The 24,145-nt window shown below is 39.3% G+C and overlaps 4 protein-coding genes across 10 annotated transcripts in view; 3 read left to right on the top strand and 1 right to left on the bottom strand.

The window, feature by feature from the left end:
- Nucleotides 1-12,287, top strand: part of clstn1 (calsyntenin 1) — a 36,920-nt gene extending 24,633 nt beyond the window's left edge. For 2 of the 4 annotated variants that reach the window (XM_086141605.1, XM_086141604.1), the window contains 11 exons: nt 505-626; nt 732-894; nt 1,210-1,260; nt 2,287-2,444; nt 2,593-2,741; nt 3,670-3,914; nt 5,916-6,086; nt 6,338-6,483; nt 6,580-6,715; nt 7,677-7,861; nt 8,892-12,287. In XM_086141605.1, coding sequence (XP_085997731.1) covers nt 505-626; nt 732-894; nt 1,210-1,260; nt 2,287-2,444; nt 2,593-2,741; nt 3,670-3,914; nt 5,916-6,086; nt 6,338-6,483; nt 6,580-6,715; nt 7,677-7,861; nt 8,892-9,086 — 1,721 coding nt within the window. In that variant the 3' untranslated portion in view covers nt 9,087-12,287. The remainder of the gene's footprint in view (nt 1-504; nt 627-731; nt 895-1,209; nt 1,261-2,286; nt 2,445-2,592; nt 2,742-3,669; nt 3,915-5,915; nt 6,087-6,337; nt 6,484-6,579; nt 6,716-7,676; nt 7,862-8,891) is intronic. The other 2 variants (XM_086141606.1, XM_086141607.1) reach the window with 1 other exon arrangement.
- A 124-nt stretch (nt 12,288-12,411) lies between these two features.
- Nucleotides 12,412-16,192, bottom strand: lzic (leucine zipper and CTNNBIP1 domain containing). The gene is made up of 7 exons (XM_086141614.1): nt 15,943-16,192; nt 15,553-15,691; nt 15,137-15,272; nt 14,945-15,043; nt 14,715-14,810; nt 14,099-14,180; nt 12,412-14,018 (listed from the first exon to the last, which is right to left on the bottom strand). Exons 2-7 carry the CDS (start codon nt 15,651-15,653, stop codon nt 13,963-13,965), a joined length of 570 nt encoding a protein of 189 aa, XP_085997740.1. The 5' UTR covers nt 15,654-15,691; nt 15,943-16,192; the 3' UTR covers nt 12,412-13,962.
- On the top strand, nt 15,766-21,448 carry nmnat1 (nicotinamide nucleotide adenylyltransferase 1). 4 transcript variants are annotated; one of them, XM_086141612.1, is made up of 5 exons: nt 15,766-15,899; nt 16,576-16,716; nt 17,782-17,965; nt 18,632-18,753; nt 20,549-21,448. In XM_086141612.1, exons 2-5 carry the CDS (start codon nt 16,602-16,604, stop codon nt 20,956-20,958), a joined length of 831 nt encoding a protein of 276 aa, XP_085997738.1. In that variant the 5' UTR covers nt 15,766-15,899; nt 16,576-16,601; the 3' UTR covers nt 20,959-21,448. The 4 variants fall into 4 exon arrangements, with proteins under 4 accessions (XP_085997738.1, XP_085997737.1, XP_085997739.1 ...); XM_086141611.1 differs by lacking the exon at nt 15,766-15,899 and adding an exon at nt 16,214-16,257; XM_086141613.1 differs by lacking the exon at nt 15,766-15,899 and adding an exon at nt 16,266-16,475.
- An 869-nt stretch (nt 21,449-22,317) lies between these two features.
- On the top strand, nt 22,318-23,828 carry rbp7a (retinol binding protein 7a, cellular). The gene is made up of 4 exons (XM_086141615.1): nt 22,318-22,455; nt 22,793-22,971; nt 23,120-23,221; nt 23,306-23,828. Exons 1-4 carry the CDS (start codon nt 22,383-22,385, stop codon nt 23,363-23,365), a joined length of 414 nt encoding a protein of 137 aa, XP_085997741.1. The 5' UTR covers nt 22,318-22,382; the 3' UTR covers nt 23,366-23,828.
- Nucleotides 23,829-24,145: the final 317 nt, after the last annotated feature.

Raw genomic sequence — 24,145 nt, 5'->3', positions numbered from 1 at the left:
ATCTTGTGCATTAATGTGCAAACCAAGGCCACAGCATTGCACTTGCAGTTTGAAGAGGGTTAAAGTAACTTGAGTCTCATTTTGTGCTTGAAATGTGGAAACGTAAAACCACTAACCACACGAGATATTTAAATCTTTACCAACCGGATGTTTTATTGTTTTTGCTGCATTCATTTTTTTTTTTAATTCAGACTCACAGAATATTCTGGTTGAATCAGAAAAGTTTCACATGCTAAATTGAAGTTTTCCTTTCTGTCATGTGAGGAATCAGTCCATTTACTAAAATGTTACGGCCCATTCTTTCAAATACAGGTGGTCCTCACGTAACGACGTACTCGTTTAAAATACTGTACGGTAAAACAGTCGAAACCGTGTTTTGCTTAACAACGAAATAGCTTAACGATGGATTCCTTGAAACGTAACCCTGCCATTAAGTGAGGACCACCTGTATGTTCAAAGCTACGGTCTCATTTTCTGATTTCCTCTCATATTTTTCTGCCGCAGAGATGAACAGACACCACTACTCGCTCTATGTGCACAGCTGCCGGCTGATCCTTCTGCTTCGCCAGGATCCATCTGAGGCTGAGAACTACAAACCAGCTGAGTTTCATTGGAAACTTGATCAGGTCAGCTGACGCTTCTACTGAATTCTACAGCATGCAGTCATTTATAGAAAGATGGCCTGTGAAAATATGTTCTAAGAACATACATCCTTTTTTTTGTTTTTTCAGGTGTGTGACAAAGACTGGCATCACTATGTGTTGAACGTAGAGTTCCCCACTGTTACACTATTTGTGGATGGAACAACATTTGAGCCCTTCCTGGTCACCGAGGACTATCCACTGCATGCCTCCAGGATCGAAACCCAGCTCACCATTGGTGCCTGTTGGCAAGGTAGGTTTTTTTTCACTGACCTTATTTTGCAAAGAAAAATGTGAATTTTACCCACATTTTGTGAATGTGGTATGTGTGCTATTTTGAAATACCTGTTATGCAAATGCTAAAGTAAACCAACAAAGTACTTCATACTATGTATATGTTCTGTGTTACACCATGCGAAATGATGAGTGCATGATTTTCATGCAGTAGATCTGGGCTCTTCTATTCTCAAAGGATACGCCATAACCTCATATGTAGCATCTGACTTTCTAGCAGATCTTCAACCTTCCTCCTTGTCTCTCCCGACTCTCTTATTTCTGTCCTCTACAGAAAACTCAGGACATGACAATGATACTGAGACAGTCTCTGAGTCCACCTCAGGTTGCTCAAATCTTTCCCTTTTCAGATATGTCACTTTGTCCAACATGTCGCACCATGCTAACTGCATCTTCATGCCATTTTGACTAGAATGATTTTCATACATTCTAGATGCATTAAGATTGTTTCTTATTTCAAGCATGATGCTGTGTGGATGAGACTGGTGTGTTTTTTTGAATGACGCATAATTATTTCTTACTTAATCCTCCATTTATACAATTACTTACTGCAACAGGACCTTACAAACAAGTCAAACAAAAATAGACGCTTAATGAGCACAGACTTTGACCTGCTGGGTCAAAACCAGTAGCTCTTCCCTATCAGATAACAAAGCTACAGCATTCTTGCACACGCATGTGCGCACAACCCCCCCCCCCCCCCCCCCCACACACACACACACACACACACACACACACATGCCCCCCTCCACACACACACAAACAAGACACACAATACTTAGCACGTTGGAAGAGCTGTTGCAAGTGTAGCATCTGCAGTTTACCGTCCTCCCTTCACATTCAACAGAACTGATGCACCTCTTGTGTGTGTGTGTGTGTGCATGTGTGTGTGTGTGTGTGTGTGTGTGTGTGTGTGTGAGAATTAGAATTTCAAGATTGGTTGTGTCATTTTCTTTCTTAGTATTTTGAGAATGATATACTCCTCTACGTGGTTCTATTACTTTGTGAAAATAACTTAGCCAAAGGCAACTTAAGACACGGCTGTGAAGGGATTTTTTTTATGCTTTTTTCTTGTAACCACAGTAAGGCCTTGGTCCTTTTAATGCATGTACCTGATTTGTTTGAATTCATCCATCATTTTTGTGTCTTATACTGGCCTTGTGCCTCCAGTCCCTGTAAGGACAGACATACTAACTTGCATGAATGGCATTCACACTGGCTATCAACATTGAGATGGCATGCCTCAGTCATCAAACCCCAGAAAGGTCACGTTTTTGTAAACTACTCCTGAGTAATTATATTTTGTCTGTGTTTTGCTATTTCTTTCTCCAAATCATTATCCTGCATATAGGCGCAAATGCTCGGATGGCTCAGTTTTTCCGGGGAAACTTAGCAGGTCTGATGATCCGCTCTGGTAAACTGGAGAATAAGAAGGTGATTGACTGTTTATACACATGTAAGGAGGGCCTGGATGTACAGCTTCCTGAGGAAGTTGCTTCAGCTGTCAAGGTGAGAAGGATGGAGTGCTTTCCATCCGATAGTATTGGCATCCCAGAATACATTCTCCAGTGACATCTCTTGTATAAATGGCAATTCTTCAAAATCAGTTGTCTTTATTTTTTTTATTTTTAAACTCACCGTTTCACCTTGTTTTTAGGTGGAGTTCAACCCGAACCAATCTTCCCTGACAGTGGAGGGCGATGACATTGATGCCTTTGACAAGGTCATGCAGCACATCTCCTACTTGAACTCCCGCCAGTTCCCAACTCCCGGCATCAGGCACCTCAGGATCTCCACCGCTGTCAAGTAAGATACAAAAGCCAAGGAGATAAAACAGTTGTCGTGCTCTTTGTACAGCCGTGTACCTTCATGTCAGCCATAAACTACTCGAAGTCGCTCTGTCTAATCAACATTCTCACTTATTTTTTCACATTTTCTGTAAGGAAGGTTTCTTCCGATAAAGTAAAGGTCAGAACCACCACAATTTGCATGATAAAAAGAATAAACAAGCTGTTTTAGAGTTGAGTTTGACAGGGGGAGAGGAGTAGAATGACTCTGTTTTCTTATTCTCTTTGATGTAGAATTGTATAAACATAATTCGGAAACTCAAATGTGCATAGCAATCTGTACTTTGTTTTTCTGATGAATTTATGCTGAGCAGTTCATTTTTTTACATTTGTTTATTTGCCTGAGCATATCTTTGCCTGAATATTGTTTTGGGTGAAGCAAATACATTAAAAGACGGACATGTTCTCAGAAAATTCAGGAACTCTCTGAGTAACAGTCTGGCTTGTGAAAACCTATGTTTTAATTTGTGTTTGTCCACATAGCCTGCTTGCCATTTAGAGGTTTAATGAGAGCAGCTTTAGTCTTTCTATGCCATTTTCATAGCCTGAAATAAATGGGATGGGATTAGCATTTTCATCAAAACAGTGCACATTCCAGTTGGGATTATTTTTTTGGGATTAACACCCATTTAAATGTTTTGTAGTCTTTACAACCACCAGCAGCAGTTCAGTATATATGCACGTATACACTCGTATTACTAATTGCCATGGTCTTTTACTAATGTGTAACAGCCATTTTCTATAGTACTGAAGCTCGGCCTTTCACCCTGCTTCACCATGAAACACACACACTTAAATTCTAAAAAAATAGATCTTTCAAAATGGTCTCAAAGCAAAGCCAATTGGAACACATATTTCCAGATATTTAAGATGAAATCTGTTCTCAGGTGCTTCAATGAAGAGTCCTGCGTCACAGTGCCGGATGCTGAAGGTTATGTCATGGTGCTGCAGCCTGAAGAGCCCAAGATCAGCCTTAGTGGCATTGATCACTTTGCTCGCAGCGCCGCTGAATTTGAGAGTCAGGAAGGTGTGACGCTTTTCCCCGAGCTGCGCATTGTTAGCACTATCACGCGCGAAGTGGAGGCTGATGCTGAGTCTGAAGCTGCAGAGGGAGCAGATGATGACCCCACGGGTATGAGAAATACACGACCGGCCACTGCTTGACTTAAACATTCAGAGACATTTTCACCCATTTCACAAAAAAAGAATACACCAGGAACAAAACCCTTTAGGCATCTAAATTTAGGATTACACTGACTATGTCGTATTTTTAACCTTAATACTATATATGTGTGTGTGTGTGTGTGTGTGTGTGTGTGTGTGTGTGTGTGTGTGTGTGTGTGTGTGTGTGTGTGAAATCAATTAACTGCTAAAGAGAGAACATTTTATTTATGTGTGAAACAGAAACATTTGAAGGTTACTTTCAAAGAAAATATTATACAAAATGAAAAGCCAAATTTAAATAACTTACCTGCAGCAAACCAGAAATGCTGCCTGCTCTTCAGTGTCATCATCAGTTTAGCACCTGTACTCGGACACAAATTCAGCTGTCAAGCTTACATAAAAACAACAATTTCACTAATCAATGTTAAATATATATTTGCATAATAGCCAATTCAAATGTTTATTTTACCTGGTTGATATAATGATTGCTGCTGAACCTCAGCGTACAGGGTCTGCACGTCAGGGCTGTAAAAGCACAAAAATCACATGCCAGCAGCTGTCGCACATTGATGGCTGAGATATATTTTGAGTGACAAAAAAATTAAACACATTTTATTTTAATGCAACACGATCACCATAACTTACACAGCGAGAATTGCATTTAAAAAAAACTAACAAACAAAAATGAAATTAATATTTTCCAAAGCCACCGTGAGCTACATGCAGTTGCCAACCCCTGTTTTAGGGAATATAATCGAAACAGCTTATTCATTTTTAGTGGTTTATATGTATTTATAAAACATACTTGTCTTAAAAGTAAAGTGCACTATTTTGTTGTTTGTTTTTTTTACTTAATACGTTGACAAAAACCCTTTGCTACAGGACATCTGACTATGTACAGCACTATTTAAAACATAAGGTTTAGGTATAGTTTGTATAGAATGGAAAGCTGATATGTGTGTATCTTTGGAGTATTTTGACTGCAGGCCTTGGACAGACTGAGCAAGAGGGAGGAGAATTAAGTTGTTTACTACTTTTATGGGCGGGGTCAGTTGATCAGATATACCATCTGTTCAGCTTGGAAAACAGGCTAAGAGAATAAACAATAGACCTGCGTGGAGGTTGACACAGATACTGGAAGATTTGTTGACATATTGGGAACAGCAGGCTGCGTGAACGAAAGGTCTTTTCTAGAAGCTCTTTAGAATCAGCATCACAGAAGGCCTGTCTTGGTCATCCCACATCTCCACCCAAGTGGAAGAAGAATGCTAACCCTGATTTTTGCAATGGACTCTTAACAAAGCAAAAGTCTCATGACAGACAATTGATTCATTTTTTGGAGGCGTAATAAAAATCAAAAGTTTATAGATTAAACGAGATGTACTAAGCATTGGCGATTGAACGAGATGTACTAAGCATATAGTTCATCCAGAACTATAATGCATGTGCCGAAAAGCAGCCCAGAGAAACTCTTAAAAACGACATCCGCACAGCCACAGCCTGTTCCCCCTGTTATACAGAATCAACGGTTGTATCAAGCAAGTGCAGAGCACTTCTTCACACTTTGAGATTCTGAATTTACCCTCCACACACCAACAGAACAGCTTTATTTTTACACTTTTCTATTGATTTGTCTATATAGTTAGTGTTTATCGACAGTTTCTCCTAGAAATAATAGATTTTATCTTTTATACACCCTTGTTGTAAGAGTTTCTGATTTGGTAATCACATTCGAGGTATTAGACAGGCAATGTTTTGTTGACCCCCCTCGTAATCTATACAGTCATTTAAAAAAAAAAAAACTGAACTTATGCCTCCACATATCCATACTGTGGACGAATGTGAGTGTGAATTTCATACAAAGAAGCTTTTAAGATGAATGGGAAGTGATAAGTGGAATAAAGATAGTTATAAATACACAGAGCTGCACAGATTTTCACTTTAAATCTGTTCTACATTGCCCTTTCAGTCCAAGAGACAGTGGTGTCAGAAGAGATCATGCACAACCTGGACACGTGTGAAGTAACTGTAGTGGGAGATGAGCTGGATGGGGAGCATGAGGCCCTGGAGGTGGACATGTCCCAGCTGCAGCAGCACGGCCTGGAAATGACCTCCTCCCACCTTGGCCTCGTCATCAGCGGTACGGACAATAGACAGATTATATTTGCCCCTTCATCATAAAGCCCTTGCTCTGTCTCAAGATAATTGAAAATACTAATCACAAGTATATTGAAAATATTTGCTTAAGAGGAGAAAACTATCACATGAAACCCAATACATGTGTAGTTACTCTTAGTTTACAACTGTAGATATTATATTCAAATTGTCTTAAAACTACCAGAATTTGGAGTGGTGCTGTATCAATAACACATCCATCTGTCTTTGTTCCAGGTGTCAACACCATGGCCAGCTATGAGCAGGTCCTACATTTGATCCGTTACAAGAACTGGCACACTGAAGCTCTCTTCGACAGAAAATTCAAACTTGTTTGCTCTGAGCTCAATGGGCGCTACATCAGTAATGACTTCAAGGTCGAGGTGAGGGGGAGGTTTTACGTCAGCATGCCTTCTTTTAGCTACATCTGAAATGGTTTGAAAAGTTTTTTGACTTTTGGTGTCTTTCACTTTTTATAGGTGAACGTAATCCACACAGCCAATCCCATGGAGCATGCTAACAATGCCATGGTGCAGCCCAACTTCATTAACCCTGTCCATCACTCCTCCGTGGATCTGTCTGGTCACAACCTGGTCAACGCTCACCAGGCCTCAGGTACTGCAGCATGACGTTCGAAACCGTCAAATCCATCGATATTATTCCTTTAGCTCTCATTACAGAATCGTCAAAAACTGTACAGTAACCCATTTTTTTCTGGGGATGATTGAGGCAACACAAGACCCTTCAAATAAACACAAAATTAGTCTTTTTAGAGTTACTGTACAAAAAAAAAACAGGTAATTTGTTTTGACGATGTCTGCATGTTTAAGAAAACCAAAATAACAAATTCAAATTTCAAATATTTTATTTTAAAATCGCTGGATGAACAGTATGTGACCTTGTTGCAGTGGATGTATTCACATTAAAATTACATTACAATCATTTGGCAGACGCTTTTATCCAAAGCGACTTACAAAAAGTGCAATTCAGTCCTCGAAGATCCAAAGTACCAGTAGTCGGAAGTCAGAAGTGACCAGTTATAACCAGTTATATTTAGTTATGTAACAGTTAGTTATATAACAATATTTATTTTGAATTCCCTGTCTTTGATTTTTTGACATACCTATTAAATTTAAGTCAAATGTCATAATAACCTAACGTATATATTGCAAATCATTACTCTGTTGATAATCTAGTAGGCATCTATTATGAGAGCTAATGGTATGGATGGATAACAGTCATTTAACCAGAAGTAGGACACGTATGTATCACTGGTCGTTTGCCCCTTTTCTTAATGGCGTAAGTTTCAGGATTACACTTGAGTGGTGTAAATGACATCTGCACAGGCGGTACCCTGAGCGCAACCCTTTATTTTTCCGGTTTCATTAATCTCACTAAGGCTCGCTAAGCCTGCCTGGGCACTAGAGGCTCTGAAGCTAAATGTGGAGCAGGTTGGAGGGAAACATGCATTAACAGCAGCTCTACCCCAAGTGCTAACAGAGGCTTTTATGTGTGATTCACTAATTGGACAGTTTTCATCCAGTGTGTGTGTGTGTGTGTGTTTGCTCCCATGCAGTGGTTCCCAGTGCTGCCACTATCGTGATTGTGGTGTGCGTCAGTTTCCTGGTGTTCATGATCATCCTGGGTGTGTTCCGCATACGTGCGGCTCACCAGCGCACCATGAGGGACCAGGAAAATGGCAAGGAAAACGAGATGGACTGGGACGACTCGGCTCTCACCATCACTGTCAACCCAATGGAGGTAAAACAGTCAATTACAGTGAGGAAACACACGCAGACATTTTTCCACAACTATGTTCTACCTGCTAATGCACTCATTCTGACACTGAGACTGTGCCCCAGTTTCCTCTGAGCCGTTATGATAGAGTCTAATGGTGGTGGTAGCAGGGAGGTTGTTATGTGGTACTCTTATTTGTGATAAATAAATTCACTCATGGACTGCTTTTGTCTGGTAAAGTTAGGTTAAGGGTGCCTTGGGACAGAGAACATTTCTTCCAAATGTTCACAGTGTTGATATGGAGTCCACCTGTGGCCATTATAGAGACATTTGTGCCTTTTTGAGTTTTTATGGGAGCTTAAATAAGATATAGATAGCAAGAAGACCCTGGTCACTACACAGCATATGCCACTAACAAGGTAAATAAGCTCTAACATATATCTGTCATGTAGAATAAAGGTATTTATACTATAAAAACAAAAATGACTTTTTCATGATATTCTAATATTTTGAGATAGGATTTTTAAGTTTTCTTAAGATGTAAGCCATAATCAGAAATATTGAAATAATAAAAGGCTTGCAATATTTCAATTGATTTGTAATTAATCCAGAATGTATGACATTTTAAGTTTTTTTAATGGCATTACAGAAGATAAAGAACTTTATCACAATATTCTAATTTTCTGAGACAGTCCTGTATATTTGAATATTGAAGAAAATAACTTGGTTACCAAATAATAGAGGGAAAAAAGCATACTTGAGACACCAGTTGTGATTTAAGTTAGATTCCATCACATTGTTTTATAACAATTGCCATGTGGGTGGCATAGAGTTGAATGTATAATTAAGTAGCAAAAAGACAGAAAGGTTGTAGCACTCAACTAATAGAAGTATCCACCGTTTGTGTTTGTTTTTTTATAACGTGTTGTTAATAAGAGTAATGTCATTGACGACTCCTGATGTCAGTCACTGTGATGTTGGAAAAAAAAAGCAGTTCTCAAACAGCAGAAATTCCTTTGAATCATCAGATGTCTCTATTGTTTCTCTGACACAGACATATGAGGACCAGCACAGCAGTGAGGAGGAGGAGGAAGAGGAGGAGGAGAGCGAGGACGGAGAAGAGGAGGATGATATCACAAGTGCCGAGTCTGAGAGCAGTGAAGATGAGGAAGGCGGGGAGCCAGAGGACCAGCAGGGTGCTAACAGACAGCAGCAGCTGGAGTGGGACGACTCCACCCTCACCTACTAGATCAACACACACGCTGACACACAAAACACAAACTCCTTACACACACTCCACACACACACACACAGATTGGCACTCACTCAGATGCTCACACACCACACCGCACACAAACAGTCCCCTAATTTCAAGCCCAAGGAGCCATGATTGAAAAATTCCCCTCAGCGTGTTCATGGTCGAGGTTTTCCTGTTGTTCTCTTAGTGATGGTACTCAGTGTAGTGTAGTCATCACCAGGTTGCTGATTTTTATGTTTTGTTTTATTAATTTATTATATTTTAATTCCCAGGAAGACTTGGCCTACATTTCTTTTGGACTGTGTGAGGAAGCCAACTCTGCACTTTGTTTTCTGTCAAATGCAAATGGAGAAATCTTTCTTTTTAACCCCCCCCAGACAGTTTTATTCTTGGCTTTTTAGATTGATTTTCAGCTAAAATCATGTGTAGCTTTGACCTGAGTTTTTTGACTTGAAGTCAACAGTGATAGAAAATGATGCTTTTAGCAAATAGGTCGCATTCTCTTTCCTTTTTTTTTGTCCTTTTTAGTGCATGAGGATATTTGAGAAGTTGTGTAGAGAAATAAAATTGCTTTTTAAAGATTTTGTAAATATCAAAACAAAAAACATGTAATTAGTTGATGTGTTAGTGAAGGCCTATTCATCAGGGTCCAATATCTAAAATGACGCAGTACGTAATGTAGAACATTTGTGTCACAAAGGCGGTAGCATGTCGCTAAATTTTCCGCAAAGCTGTTCCGTCATGCTTGTACAAAACTGTCTGCTTCGTGGGGAGAAACCCAGGACTGTTCGGCAGAGGTTTCCGTGACAAAGTGGAGTCCATTTTGTCTTGTCCTCTTTGCAAAGAGGAGAAATTATTTTTGTTTTCTACAGGACAGGTCGGTGTTTTCAGCTTCATGCTTTGCTTTGCTTTGCGTTGCTTTGCTTTGCTTTGCTTGCACAGGTGGCAAACGCTCTACTCCAAGCATCTGTATTTCATTCCGAATAGATCTCACTGTTGTACAGAGAGGGAATTTCTGTCTCGTTCTGAGGAATCACGTAGAGAAATGCTAATGTGTTAAAAATATACGCATGGTACGGGACAGTACAAAGAAGAAGCCGGGTTCTGTCGGGCTGTTGATGGTGAGTCACGGGCCCAACATCTCTGCTCGTGCAGACGTGCACAGATTTCCGTTAAGAGCCTTTCATCTGTGTCTCGGTCCCGCCGCGCCGACAGAAGTCGGGAAGGTTCAGAAACTCTTCAAACCAACGGAGGAGCTGATTTTTTGGCAGACGAGCCTCCATGGAAGCTAGTTGTAAATAGGCTGCTGGCGTGAAGATTTTCTGTGGGGAGAGTAAACTGAACATAATCTTCCACCATTGCAACTTTTATTTTCCGTGGCGCGGCTATTAAATGTGAGATGATAATGATGCATACTGTATATCTGATGCATTTTTAAATGGGCTCCTATTGCAAAATACGCATCGGTGGCGTACAACCGGGGACACGATTGGATGGTTTACAACAGGAGGCCAATTTAAAAATGAATCATCTGAAATCTTTAAATGAAATATTTTTTTGCAGTAGACCACTAGATTTTATTGTAAATGAAACTGTACTGTAGGATTGTTCTCAGATATTTGTTTACATTTGGTAAACTTATTTTCCTTCTGCTCTTAGTGTAAAGCTTATACAGATGATTTGGAAAATATGTCCAACCTCTATCTCCTCTCAGACACTCATCACTGTGTGTGTGTGTGTGTGTGAGTGTGTGTGTGTGTGTGTGTGTGTGTTTGCGTGCGTGCGTGTGTGTAAATATCTTCCATTCAACCAGATATTTCACACTGAAATATTTAGTGCTTGTCTCTCGTTTTGGGTGAAGTTAAAAACTTCCCAGACCCTCGACATATAAGCCCACTTCAAATAGAAACAGAGGGTGGAACACGGCATTATCTGGATCAGAAATGTAGGTGTGTTTTGTTTTTTGTTTTTATCGGTTGTTTTTTTTTTTTTTCGCATGCAAGTCTGTGTTCAGAGGCCAAACTGAATTTGAAAGCTCAAGTTTATTTTGGAGAAGGATTGAGTTGCACAGTTTTGTTAGGTTTAAATTAATTTATGATTATTAGCGGTTTATTGTGAAATGTCTCCCCCTCCAGTGACTTGGACTAGTTAAAAAAAAAAAAAAAAAAAAAGGCCAGGTCAGAGAAGGCTGAGATGGGAGTGCCTTTTGCTGGTCTTAGCGCAAATAGCAGATCTTAACAAAAAAACTCATCCATGTTCTATATTTGTGGCAATTTTGGGGGGGGCAAGTGTAAACTGCTAGGTTTCCTAAAAGTTGGGGATATCATTTCCTTTCAGTTTGTCCTAACGTTAGTCCACTACTTGCTTTATTGAAAGTGGTAACCGTTTTACATAGATGTCATGTGTCCATGTTGATGTGTAGACTAAATAGAACCATATTGTATCTTCAATAGAAATTGTACTAAAATCATACTGACGGGAGTCCACCTTAACCATGCTGTACAGTACATTAAATTGCTTTAGCAGCCTACTTGGGTAAACTGTTTGTGTATAGTGGCAGGTGATTTTGAAGTGTCCTATTGCCTGAGTTGTGGAAAAATCATTTTTGAGGGCAGCATGAAATTCACAAGAACCAAGAGTAAACCTGTTGACTCACGATTTTCACAGATTCCATTGTGTCAAACACTTAAGTCCACATCATCAATTTCTAAGGTCAAATGAGTCACTGATCCATGTGCACTGATCAACATCAAATCTCTGCTGTGACTCCCACCATTTGTAAGGTTTTTCTTCTTTCCGATCAGCCCCCGAGCCAAGCGGGAGCTCAAGTCGAATGTCACAGACAAACTTTAATTAAGGGGGTCTTAACGTTGCATGAACCACAAGTTTGTGAACGTTCCATGTGCGACTGGAGTGAGATGTGATACACTACTGATCTTTCAGATTGTCTGTTTCACACATCCACAAACACTCCAGTGATATTTTTTTTTCTTTTTTTTTGTTTTGTTTGTACAATTATTTTTCTTTTGGATTTTTTTGCTCAAAGTGGAAAGCGACAATGTTTCCAGTATGGTTGGATGCTTCCTTTGTGCTTGTTGGAGCTGCTCTCACTTTTCTACCAATTCAAAGTAAATTGTAGTCAAGTTGATGCTTGCTCATAAACGAAATAAAGGATAATGAGATGGGATGTAACAACTGCCTTTGCTTCTTTTGCTTCCTCCGAGGTACCGCAAGCCTTGGATATTGTCGCAGTAGCAACTGAGTTTGAAATCTTGAGCATTAGTGCCACCTGGTGACAAGAAAGCCATAACAACAGTTTATAGAGCAGTTTTGGAAATGTGGCAATTTATTAAACTCACGTTCAGAACAAGACACGACACCAAAACAGGCTTCAAGTTAACTTTGTAAACATGGACAAATCATTGCAGGCAGGCTACAGTTCAGTTTAACACTAATCCTTGATTTGATTTGTTCAACTGAAGTACCTCTCAATGTACATTCTGAGTTTCCAAAGCTGCACAAAATATGGTAAATGCACTTAAGGCAACAGCTTTTAAGTGTTATTGTAAATTTTCAAATAAGCAGTAAATATTAACAATGCACTTCCCATGTCATTAAAACATGTTCTCCCCTCACTGCAGCTGAGAAATAGGTTCTGAAACATGAACAATATAGAAAGCAACTGAGAAGAGATTTCAGGCCACACTGGAAAATTTTACTGCAACATTTCCACTCAGTAGTTTGTCCACCACCCCCAACAGACCCAATGTCTAATCTGGTGTCTTAACCAGTTGTGACACACAACATGCACATTCCAAATGGCAGTTTAATAACATTTTGGTTGTTTTTTTAAGACAATCAGAAAATCTAAATGTTGCTAATCTCCACTATTCGCTTTCTAAAACCCTCGAATGACTGTTGAGCAGTTCAAAAAACAAACAAGGATATAAGTAATATACGATCAGGAAATTGCACTAGAAGTGTCAAGACATTTAGTTAGTGTTCAGTGACATTTGAAAGGCATTTGATAAGAAAAAAAGAACATTGGACTTAACCAACAAAATGTCAGTCAACTCATTTAATATCCTGACACCGACTGCCGGTTGTCATTCAACTTGTTTATTAAGGTCGGTAGCCTGCTGGGGCTGCATAAAAAATAAAAAAAAATAACCTCTTTTAAATATTAATCGTTGATCTGCCAAGAGCTCACATCTGCAAACATTTCCTATCCTCCATGTCTGTTCAGATAAATCAGTCTGTCTCTAAGTTGGGAACAAACATCTCTGATGTCTCTGTTCACTTTGAAAAAAAATCAATAAGAAAAAAGTGACTTATTTGCTGAATGGACACACAACTTCCCCCTTTCAAGAGAATGCGGTAGCATTGTTTTATCCTGATTGTGATTAATGAATAAATAACACTATATTTGTTGGTTTCTGTACATTCTCGCTTGTGTCCGGCTTGTTCTCTGCATGTTACACACCATTCATCCATCTACTTTGTGAAGGGATTTGGAGTTGTGCTCACACAAAATGTGTTTTTGACCCACAGGCCTGATGACAGCACATTTTACTGACACATTTGTCGGCAAGTCTTCAGCGTCACATTCAGCCAATGAAATACAGCACAAATGAAAACGGAAACATTTCTATTAAACCACCAGGACCATCCTTCACATTAAACATATCACATTCTTGTACCTGTAATACAATATACACATCTAAAATACATTGGGGTATAAAATAATATGGTTAAAAACCATCTACAACAACACACAGAAGTGCCTTGTATTTACAAAATTAACGACTGGATAAGGTATCGTCCTTCTTGGAGATGCCACACTTAAAACAAATACTTTCTGGGGTTACTACGCCTTGGTTTTCACACCGGAGCTGGCCAAAGCCAATATTTTATCTTCGGACCCTGAAAACGAAAAACAGTGTGAATGTGAATATGAAATGAATGGAGTACATTTCGGTTTTCATAGAGTGCAACTCTCTCACCTGAGTTTGCCGTCACTTTTTCGAACTGGCTCAGAGTTGCTGTAGCATTTTCTGCGAGGAAGGTCTCGTCCTCAGAGGTCAGCTGTCAGCGGAGGAAGACAGTTCTGTATTTTTATTTGTGCAAACAAAAAGCCTCATCTGTGCCTATTATCATCTTGTTTCAACATGGGTTGGCCAGTAATGTGGCTATACGGCTGTGGAAGATCAAACCATCAAACAAAATGTCTGTGGAGGTTCTCACTCATCCGGGTCATGGTAAATTCTTGTCAAAATCTTCTTAATCGTGGCAACTGGACTAGAGTTTCTCCATTTGAAGACACTGAATGTGTCAGTTGGATCACATGAACTGAGGACCATGTGATACAGATTGCCTGGCTTTACCTTTTCACATTCCAACCCAGGTAATCCCAACAAGTTGCTCCTTTGTCCCCAACGAACGACACCTCCATTAGCATGACCACCCCCTTTGACCTAATTTCTGTAGATCGACTCTGCCATTTACATAACAAGCCACCATAACCTAGAACCACCCAAAATCCTGTCAGTTATATCATCAACAAGCCCGAGAATAGAAAATGAAAAAAAATACCATGTCTACGCTGTGACTGTTACTCACCTTCTCCCCCAGTTTTCTCAGAGCTGTGAGGATTTCCATTTTCTGCTGTGTATACAGATCCCGTGACAGTTTCCCCACGATGACATCCCTGTCCATCTATGCAGAATGTCACACAGTGGTAAGAAATGGTTCCAGATCAGGAAACGCACAGACACAAAAGAGCCACTGAGCGCAAGAGATTCAAACACCAAAACTGAGAATTTAGAAAGATGTAGATTTGCCGTCCGAACCTCTGCTAGTCTTGTTCTCAGCTGTCCTGGTTGCTTCTTGGCAAAAAGTCGGATCACCTCTGGGGTTTTGAAGGCTTGACTGATCGCAGCCTGGATGGCCTGATCCGAACACAGAGATAATTTTACAAACCACTGCTTGTGTAGTTTTCTTCTAAAACAGTGTCAGCATTTACACATCTATGTTGTGTTTACCAGCTGCATGCCGCCCAGTTCATCCACTAGTGTCATGTCTCCTGTCATGATCTTCTTCAGTGAGTCGTTGAATTCACTCAACTGTTCCAGCGTCTCCTTCTTTGTCTCTTCATACTCCTCCTCATCTAGTTCTTCCCTGGATCAATTTAGAATGAGACAGAACAGAAATAGAAATGGGCAAAAAGTAATGCAGCCAAGATCCATCATTCTATTATAGATACATCTATTATTTAGTATTCACTATTTTATTCTTTATTTTTATACAGAGTTCTATTTTGATTCTACCCCACTTTACTCTATGGCTGGAGCTGCTTTCAACAAAAAACAACCTCCTCTTCTGATTCTGACTGATCGACACAAGTGTGGATAAACAGCTGCAATGCTGAGTTTACTGTCGAATCTGGTCCATACAGCACCTGCACTCCTCCAAATCCTGAAGCTGCTGCATCAGTCGATCAAGTTGCTCTTCCATATTCTGCCGCAATTTCCCCGTTTCTGATTTTCCGCGAGAAGCCATCCTCGGCAAAAACAATAATGTGTCACCTATGGAAATCACTGAGCAGAAAAACAACAGAGGAATTATGAGGCAAGTGCTGTAACAAGAAACTATCACTCAGCTAACAGGCGTTTTCATGTCTTAAGAGTTTACGCAATACGACAAAACTCTGGTTAAAGGTCTTGTGTTAATAAGGCACATAAGTGACAGACAATTTAAGTATATTCACTCTGCTGGTGGCATTTAAATGGTGACGTTATTAGTCGGGTAAGTGGATTGTTAGCAAGGATGCTAAGAGAAGCCGTCTTACCGGGGCTCGTTGTAAACACTTGGATAGCTTGCGTGTGCGCAGCTAGCTAAAATACTAAAAGTATTCGAGGCTCAGTAAAGAAGGGTGAAAACTTATGTGGGCAACACGGCTACTTTTCAACGCAGTCTCGAAGCCAACATACTTAAAATATGAGCGCATAAAGTGCCTTGCGGGTTAAATAGTATTGCTTGTGTTGTGAACGCAGTCAACAGTGTGCGGGCGCGGCTCCTTTCTTCTTCCTGGTCGACTCCGTCCAATCAGATTTCACGATCTATACTGTACGTCCGCTAACAGGAAGTAAATGACTCTCCAGCGGTGAGTCAACGCCGTAACGCTTCCAAACTATATTTTCTTAATATTGTTATTAAAGTCAACGTTTAACTTTTATGTAACCCCTACAAAGGTTTAAGTTTAGCGTAAGCATTATTTATATCAGCGAAAGACTCGTTCTTATAAAGCTAAGTGTAGTCATACTTAACAAATTAACGCTATTGACAGCGTCTATGAAGCTAACGCGCTAAAGTCTTTACATGGTCGGTCAGTGTCACATAACGGGTGCATCACCTTACACAAAGGTTTACAGGGATCTGTAAGAGAATAACGCTCGTTTGTGATCGTTGTGTTTAACGGCAGCATCAAAGACTGACTCTACGTGCATCATGGAGGCTGAGGAGAGAACCAAAGTTGTCCTCCTTGCGTGCGGGTCCTTTAACCCCATCACTAACATGCACCTGAGGATGTTCGAGCTGGCCCGAGATCACCTTGAGGACACAGGTAGGGCAAAACACGATCGGTTCTGTAGAAATCTGCTCTACTCAAATGTCTATGTGCAACGTTAATGCATCCGCACACCTTAAAGTAGCATACTCAAGCAAAAACACTATTTCCAGCTACTTTTAGAATAGGAGAACAATGAAGTGTTACGATTCCCTCAAGTATCTGACTTGTATTAAAACCTGTTAAATACTTGCATTTTACTTTTCATGGGTTTTATACAAATCAGAATATTGTAATATAGACATAATCTTAAATTCATTGCACCCAATGTATTGTTTTCAGTCAACTTCAGAAAAATGTCATCTTTATGCTGGCTGCAAAAACAAATGAAACCTTTTGGATATTAAGCTCAAATAAAAGGAAAAGAAGGAACTTTCACCAACATAGCATGTCTGCCCTTAGAGAGCTGTGATGGATGAAATGTCAGTGTGTAGTTCCATTTCATTTTCATGATCAGACCAAATCAAAATATGATCATTCTCTAGGTATCAAAAGCTGTCATATCTTTGCTGATACAATTAGTGTAGAATCTCAACTTAACTAACTTAAAATTTTCCAACTTAATAGCTTCCAAACCCAAACCACAGGCTGCTTCATCATTGTGTGTGTGTTTTTTTTTTTTTTTGCTTTTTTTTGCATCACATTTTTGGACATTGACTGACAGAATTTATCCAAGGGACAGAAGGTGATATGAAACTGATACTTTGATGTGTAACTGAGAATTGAGTCAGCTGGTCCCTTTTGAGCCTCCAATAAAGAGATATCAAGTACTTTTTGACTGGGTTTTGAAAATATAGACGATTTAATTTTTTTTTCTTCCATAACTTCATTTCATTCTCCATCAATTAACATTTTATAAAACATTATTCAAGGTGATTATTGTGTGATTTGTTTAAAGGTTGTTGATTTTTTTTTTTTTCAAGACTGTTGAAAGGCAAGGTCTAAAATGTTATATGTTTCAGCCCTTTCAGTTTCTCCAATTAGAGCTTGGTGCATAATGTACCAATAAAACAAGTCCAAGTGTACCTGGAGTTAAATATTTAACTTTGCTTCATGTCAAAGGTCAGTACAAGGTGGTGAAAGGTGTCATCTCTGCTGTCGGTGATGGCTATAAGAAGAAGGGCCTGATAAAGGCCGATCACCGTTTGAAAATGGCAAAACTGGCCACGCATACCTCAAACTGGATCACCGTGGATCCTTGGGAAAGCCTGCAACATGAGTGGGTGGAAACGGCTAGAGTGGCTCGGTGAGTCTAAAATTCTCAAAATATTATCTGACAGTTGCCTTTTATGTCCTTGCTTGTTGTTTTTCTTATCTGGGCTACAATATACAACAATGACCCAGCATGAACGTTGTAATATTGATAACGGTTTGTGATGATTTGCTGGCAGCCTTGCTCATTTAGATTAGATTGGGATTAGACCTGATACAGGAAAGCTTGTGCTGAATGCTGACATTAAATTTGCCCTAATGCTAAAAAGATATTTTGCTGTGTTGTGTTTTGTTGTGTGGACCTCAGTTTGCTTGGTGTGGTTATCACTCTTTTCTGCTATCATGTCATCTGTGCTGTGAAAAGAGTGTGTTTGAAGAAGTGTTGTCTGACATTGCTGGCAAAGAGTGCCTCAAAGAGAGCCTCAAAGTCTTAAAAACTTCAGTTATCAAAGGAATTATATGAATAAATCTTAGGTTGAAAGGAACTGAATTGAGAACAGGTGTTTACTCCAAAACAGCAAGACTTACCGCATTTACTGATTGATTTTAGTCACAAAAAGAAAATGAATTAGCTGTGTGACTTCTTAGAAATATTGTGAAGCTATATGTGAAGCTAAAGGACGTTGAATATATCCCAAATGTTCTAATCATGTTATTGTTATTGTTATTGTCTCTACTCTATTGTACATTGAAAATGCAGGCATCACTTTGAAGAACTTTTTGCAGCAGAGCAGAACAATGAGGATGTGGACTCAGCTGAGTACGGGAAAAAACGAAGGACAGATCATGAGTTTGACATTGCAGCCTGTCACAAACGAAGAGGTAGGTCTTATTTCCTTTTATAATTGTCGGAAAATTGGGACAGTAGTTAGTGCTTCTGCACCTGAGTAAGATTTCGGAGTTTGTATGTTCTCCTCATGTCTACGGGGGTTTCCCTCTGGTTCTCCAGTTTCCCTCTGCAGTCCAAGAACTTGAAGCAGGTTTAAATGGAGACAGCTAACCCCACCATCTCCCCGACTTCAGGATAGGGGAAATAAATAATGAAATGATAGGGGGGAAAAAAATTAATTTACACTTTCATTGTGTCCTACTCTTTTTTGGTTTTGTTTGTGTAGCACTTTGATGGAAAGCATTTTTAAAATGCATTTACCATCATTATCAGACTGTTGAGCGCATCTGAATATAAAAAAATTAATATATGTGTGGATATGTGGGCCGCACTTGTGTATAACCCACAGGTGTCCACAAATTAGATATTTACACAGAAAATGTTACACAGAAACCCTTTTTTTTTTTTTTAAACTTTGAATGAAATACATACTGGTAACATCCACAAATGTAAAAGCTGTTTTCTGAACAGTGCCTGTAACACGGCTGATGAAAAAGATTAATAATAAATAACAAAGTCCATCCATCCATCCATTTTCTACCCCTACTTTGTCCAACTCCAGCTGATAGCTATCTTGGTCTTCCTCCTGCGCACTAAATCCATTAAAGTTGTCGTCTTCGGTATCGGAATTGAATGGCCTCAGAATTTCACGGTAATGTCATTGGTCCAATGTGACGAGGCTAAATGTTTTGGTGGCATGAAGCTCATTAGGCCCAAAAAATCCATAAATTAGCTGCGTCATTGTTTAAGCTGCAGTGTTTAAAGCGGGTGAAAAAAGGAGCGGCTTTTAGTCTTGGATTTACTGTATTTCTCTAAAATGAGAGAAATATGTATTTGACACAGAACATCTTTTGCAAATTTTGTATTTCAGTTTCCAATATGAGAATTGAAGGACACACGTACAGGGACAAAGCCTCCCCTGCATGTGTATGAAACTTTTGAAACTGTTGATGTGGTGTAGATCTACAACATCTGACTTTGGTGTGCCGCCATAAGGTAGTACAGTCGTGACAGGACCATCGTGACAGGAAGACTCCCTTGTCTGGAAGTCTGTATGGGACAAAAACCCTTCAATGGGACAGGCATGCTTTGTTTCTTCCGTCCCCATAAATTAAACTCTGTTTTGGCGCATTAGTTTAGGACATGAATTATCTAGATGTTTGGAGAGAACAACACTTGGATGAATGGATAAAAGGCTGGGTATCTCTGTTGGGAGAGCTTTTTCCTCTTTGCAGTGTTGCTTGTGTTAATGCTCCAATTCCTATAAGAATCAAACGATGTTAAATTGGATTTGATGTGTCTGACTCCTGAGTGCATTGGAAATGTATCTGTCCAGGCCCTCATGCTCATATTATCTCCAGTAATTTTAAGACTCTAGGTCAATGGTTTCTTTTCAATTAGATTTCAATAAGCACTCAAAATTATCTACATGCCAGTAATGTTTGACCCAGACCCATTTGAATTATAATGGCCAATGTCAGCCTTTTTTTTCCCAGATATAGTTTAATTAACTGCTATGAAAAAGTACAATACCTGATCATTTCGTTATATCTACATTTCAAACAGGATCCCAGCAGGGTAAATTTTTTATTGTTGATATGCTGTTGAATCAAGTTTGCGTGAGGAAATAATTTGATTATATTGTTTTTGTTTAGATTATTGAAGGTATACTGGTATTTTTAAACAACAATTCCTGCCCCTTTGCTGAACTATCCTCTCTGTGCTCAGACCGCCTTCAGCTGATGCTGCTGTGTGGGGCAGATGTCCTGGAGTCCTTTGGGATCCCCAATTTGTGGAAGCAAGAGGACATCGCAGAGATCGTTGGCCACTACGGAATAGTTTGCATCACACGCAGTGGCGCTGACCCCCAAAAGTTTATTTACCAGTCAGAAATACTTTGGAAGCATCGCAAGAACATCCACGTGGTCCGGGAGTGGGTGTCCAATGACATCTCAGCCACGCATGTGCGTCGGGCCCTTCGTCGTGGTCAGAGTGTCAAGTACCTGCTGCCAGACCCTGTGATTCACTATATTCAAGAGCATGGCCTCTACAGTGAGGAGAGTGAGCAGAATAATGCTGATGTAATTCTAGCACCCCTTCAGAGGTACACAAGGGCCTCCTCCAGTGGAGAAAGTTAACAGTTTAAGCTGAGGTGGGGGGAGGCACTTTAAATTGCAGTGCTTTAGCTTTTGATAAGAGAAACTATTTTAAAGAGGATGTTCCTCTGTGAACTGAATTTGTAATCGCTTCACTTTTCTACTAATTATTGTGTTACTATGTGTGTGAACATGTGCCGGAGACCACACCCCAATGATGAGCAGAAGTTCAAATGTCATCACTGTAGTCAGGCGTGTGGATAAATTAGTGTTTTCACAGTTTTAGATACGAGCGAGTCAGGATACAGTACATATATTTTAGCACAATATTCAGTCTGGGACTCTGTGTTTCATTTTCTTCACGGAAGTTTCTGCCTTCACATGCCACTCAACTAGAGAAGAAATTTCCCCTTGCACTCCCTTAGGCGAATGCTGAGACATACTTGAAATAATTTGACTAAGTGCTAGAGGTGCAGAAATTAATGTATTTGTATTTCCTGGAGATCAAATAAAAAACCTGTTTTGAATTCCAGAGGCTGTCACTCTTTGTAATGGTGATTACACAAAGACCAAAATGAACAAATAGATAAGGAATAGACAGATTTGCTCATTTTCTCTGTGGTAAGGAAAAATGTCAGCCCAGTACATTGCAGCAGGCACTACATGGAACTACTGCTCACATGCAAACTACTGGACCTCAAGATTATAATCATCACTGTTCAAGTTACGAATTGCCACAGTCTCACCATCCATACTAATAAAGATAATCACATTAATGCCTCTCATGATAATAGTAGTAATGATAATTATCTTGCAGCAAGCCTGGATTCAAGGAAAGACTACATGTCTCATTTGCTGTGCCTGAGAGATTTGGCTGCAAGAAGAATTTGACACTCTTGATCTTGCTGTCTGTAGTCAGGAAGCTTGTCACCGAGTTTTCATAAATTCTCCCAAATGGCATGCCATAGTCACTGTTGTAGAAATGACATAAATTTTTAAAAAGTGCCATACGAAAACTTGTGCAACCTAAAGAATATCCTTTTTTTTGTTTTGGATCATAAATGTCATTCTAAATAATTCTCACTGATTGTGGAAAGTTAAAGTTACAAAAAGTTATTTTTATGCATGTATAATGTCCATGATTTGTGATGGCCAATCAAACTGCTGGTCATAGCTGACCATATTAAAGTTTTTGAACATTGTGTCATTAAAAATATGTTTTAGTAGACAAAAAGATCAAACTTTCCCTGTTTGTGTCACAATTTATACACAGTGTGAACAGGGTTTGGCTTACCGAGCACAAGAGTGTTTCCCTCCTGGGAGGAGGACACACCCACTTTTGCACCTGCACCTTTGAAACAGCATAGTTTTAACCTACTCTTGAACATTTTTCTTCGGCCCGGCAGTTGGATGATCTCTTCAATTTGTTGCACAGTTAAGACGGCAGGCTGAATTAGGTCTTCAAAATGCTGGCAAGCCTTTGTGGTACGTGGGAGATCATCAGTAATGTCAACTTTGAAGGCTACATGATAGCACTGGGTAAGTTTGACGCATCTTTCAATCCAAAAGAACCTTAACCTTAAAATAGTCCCAAAGTTCTCCGACATAGTTGAATTTACAGGATAGAGGTTAATAACCTAGTTTTTTGCCTACATCCACAGGCAAAACAAGCTTATGAGAAATAGCATTTTTGTTGTAATACAACACCCTGTTGTGCAGTAAGGTGTTAAATGCAGTACCTTTCTTTTTCAAAAATGTATTTACATCTCACATCTTTCCAGCTCAAACTAATTTGAGTGTAAAATATAGAGTTGTATCTGTGGCTGGTGATTGAATTTTCACATTATCACAAAATTGATCTTTTCTGCCTTTTCAGGCATCAACCCGTACTTGAGGAAAATAGCCCTCATGCTGAAGCTGAAGAAGCTGATATATCAGGAGGGAGACAAGTACATCATCAAGACTCTTAGCACTCTCAGAAACTACACTATTTCCTTCACACTGGACCAGGAGTTTGAAGAGTTTACGCAGGGATTAGACAACAGGCATGTCAAGGTGAAAACGGCCGATTGCATACCCCTGTGTTTAAAAGTCTAATAGACAAATCAGTTGTCAATGTAATGGGATTCTGACTTTAATATACAGATGGTGCAGAAAAATATCGAAATCACTCTGATTTACATCCTCTGTTCTCTCTATGCAGTCAATGGTGAGATGGGTTGATAATAGACTGGTGTGTAAACAAATTGGAGAAAAGATGAAGCGTGGATGGGCTCACTGGATGGAAGAGGACAAGCTGCATCTGGTAGGAATATGCAATAAAGTGTTAACTAATCCAAAGGGCTTTGTTTGTAATTTCATTGTGTTCCTTTACCTTTGACAAATTCAGGAGCTATACTGTGAGGGAGAGCTCTGCAAGCAAGTCTTTCAGAGGATTGTGAATGCTTGAAGAGGAAGAATGAAAGATGCTCAGTAATGAAGTGACCATACAGTGTCTTGAAATTGAGCCCCCAGTAATGGATTACAAGATGTAAAAGAAAAACAGCATTAACTAAAGCATAGACTAACACCACTAGATGGCATTACTGAATGACCTATGAAGACTAGTAGACACAGTTGTTGAGAAGCGCTTCCATGAAGATAAATTACACTGAACATCAGGCATGTTTACAACTTGAAAAACATGACCTTGCAATCCCAGCATACACTATAATTAATTTCCTCAAATTTCAGCTGTGTGGGGGAAATAATGTCATGCTCTCTGTGCTTGGTGTCTGACATTTTACACACAAGTAATGCCATGTTGTACAGGATCTGAGTGAATACATTTTTCTGGGATTTTTTTTCAACATCTGGAAAAAAAGAAGAATTTGAAGCTGTGTAAATGTCTGATATTTATTTGTCCACCAAATAAAATGTGTCATGATTGCACATCATCAGGCCTGATTTTCAATATTCTTACAGTGAGACGGGTTATGTTTATGTAGTTATTTGTTACATGTAAACCATACTAAAATATAATTGTTATCACCAAATATTCTATATGTAGTATATAGATTTTAATTGATTTTTGACACAATCCAAAAGTCCAGTAAAATTACCTGTTCTGACCTTAAGTCTGTTTTTTTTTTTAAATTAAATTCGATGTATTGATCTGAAAGAGATATCTCACTCCTATTAAATATTAACTAACTTTCAACTTGTTAGGTCGAAAACAAAAAACAAAAAA

This window comes from Fistularia commersonii, chromosome 34, assembly GCF_037954325.1.
Source record: "Fistularia commersonii isolate RoL2024-O1a breed Wild chromosome 34, RoL_Fcom_v1.0, whole genome shotgun sequence".
In the NCBI taxonomy this organism is placed as follows: domain Eukaryota; kingdom Metazoa; phylum Chordata; class Actinopteri; order Syngnathiformes; family Fistulariidae; genus Fistularia; species Fistularia commersonii.
The sequence above is the reverse complement of the archived record's forward strand: the minus strand, read 5'-3'. Positions and strand labels throughout refer to the sequence as shown.

Coding starts and splice junctions, on each gene's coding strand:
- lzic (XM_086141614.1), bottom strand. CDS start 15,653: ATGGCTTCTCGCGGAAAATCAGAAACGGGGAAATTGCGGCAGAATATG. Junction 15,044..15,136: donor AACTGGGCGGCATGCAGCTG/GTAAACACAACA, acceptor TGTTCGGATCAG/GCCATCCAGGCTGCGATCAG. Junction 14,181..14,714: donor TGAGAAAACTGGGGGAGAAG/GTGAGTAACAGT, acceptor CTCCGCTGACAG/CTGACCTCTGAGGACGAGAC.
- nmnat1 (XM_086141610.1), top strand. Junction 17,966..18,631: donor GAAACGGCTAGAGTGGCTCG/GTGAGTCTAAAA, acceptor TTGAAAATGCAG/GCATCACTTTGAAGAACTTT. Junction 18,754..20,548: donor AGCCTGTCACAAACGAAGAG/GTAGGTCTTATT, acceptor CTCTGTGCTCAG/ACCGCCTTCAGCTGATGCTG.
- rbp7a (XM_086141615.1), top strand. CDS start 22,383: ATGCTGGCAAGCCTTTGTGGTACGTGGGAGATCATCAGTAATGTCAAC. Junction 22,972..23,119: donor TAGACAACAGGCATGTCAAG/GTGAAAACGGCC, acceptor CTCTCTATGCAG/TCAATGGTGAGATGGGTTGA. Junction 23,222..23,305: donor AAGAGGACAAGCTGCATCTG/GTAGGAATATGC, acceptor TGACAAATTCAG/GAGCTATACTGTGAGGGAGA.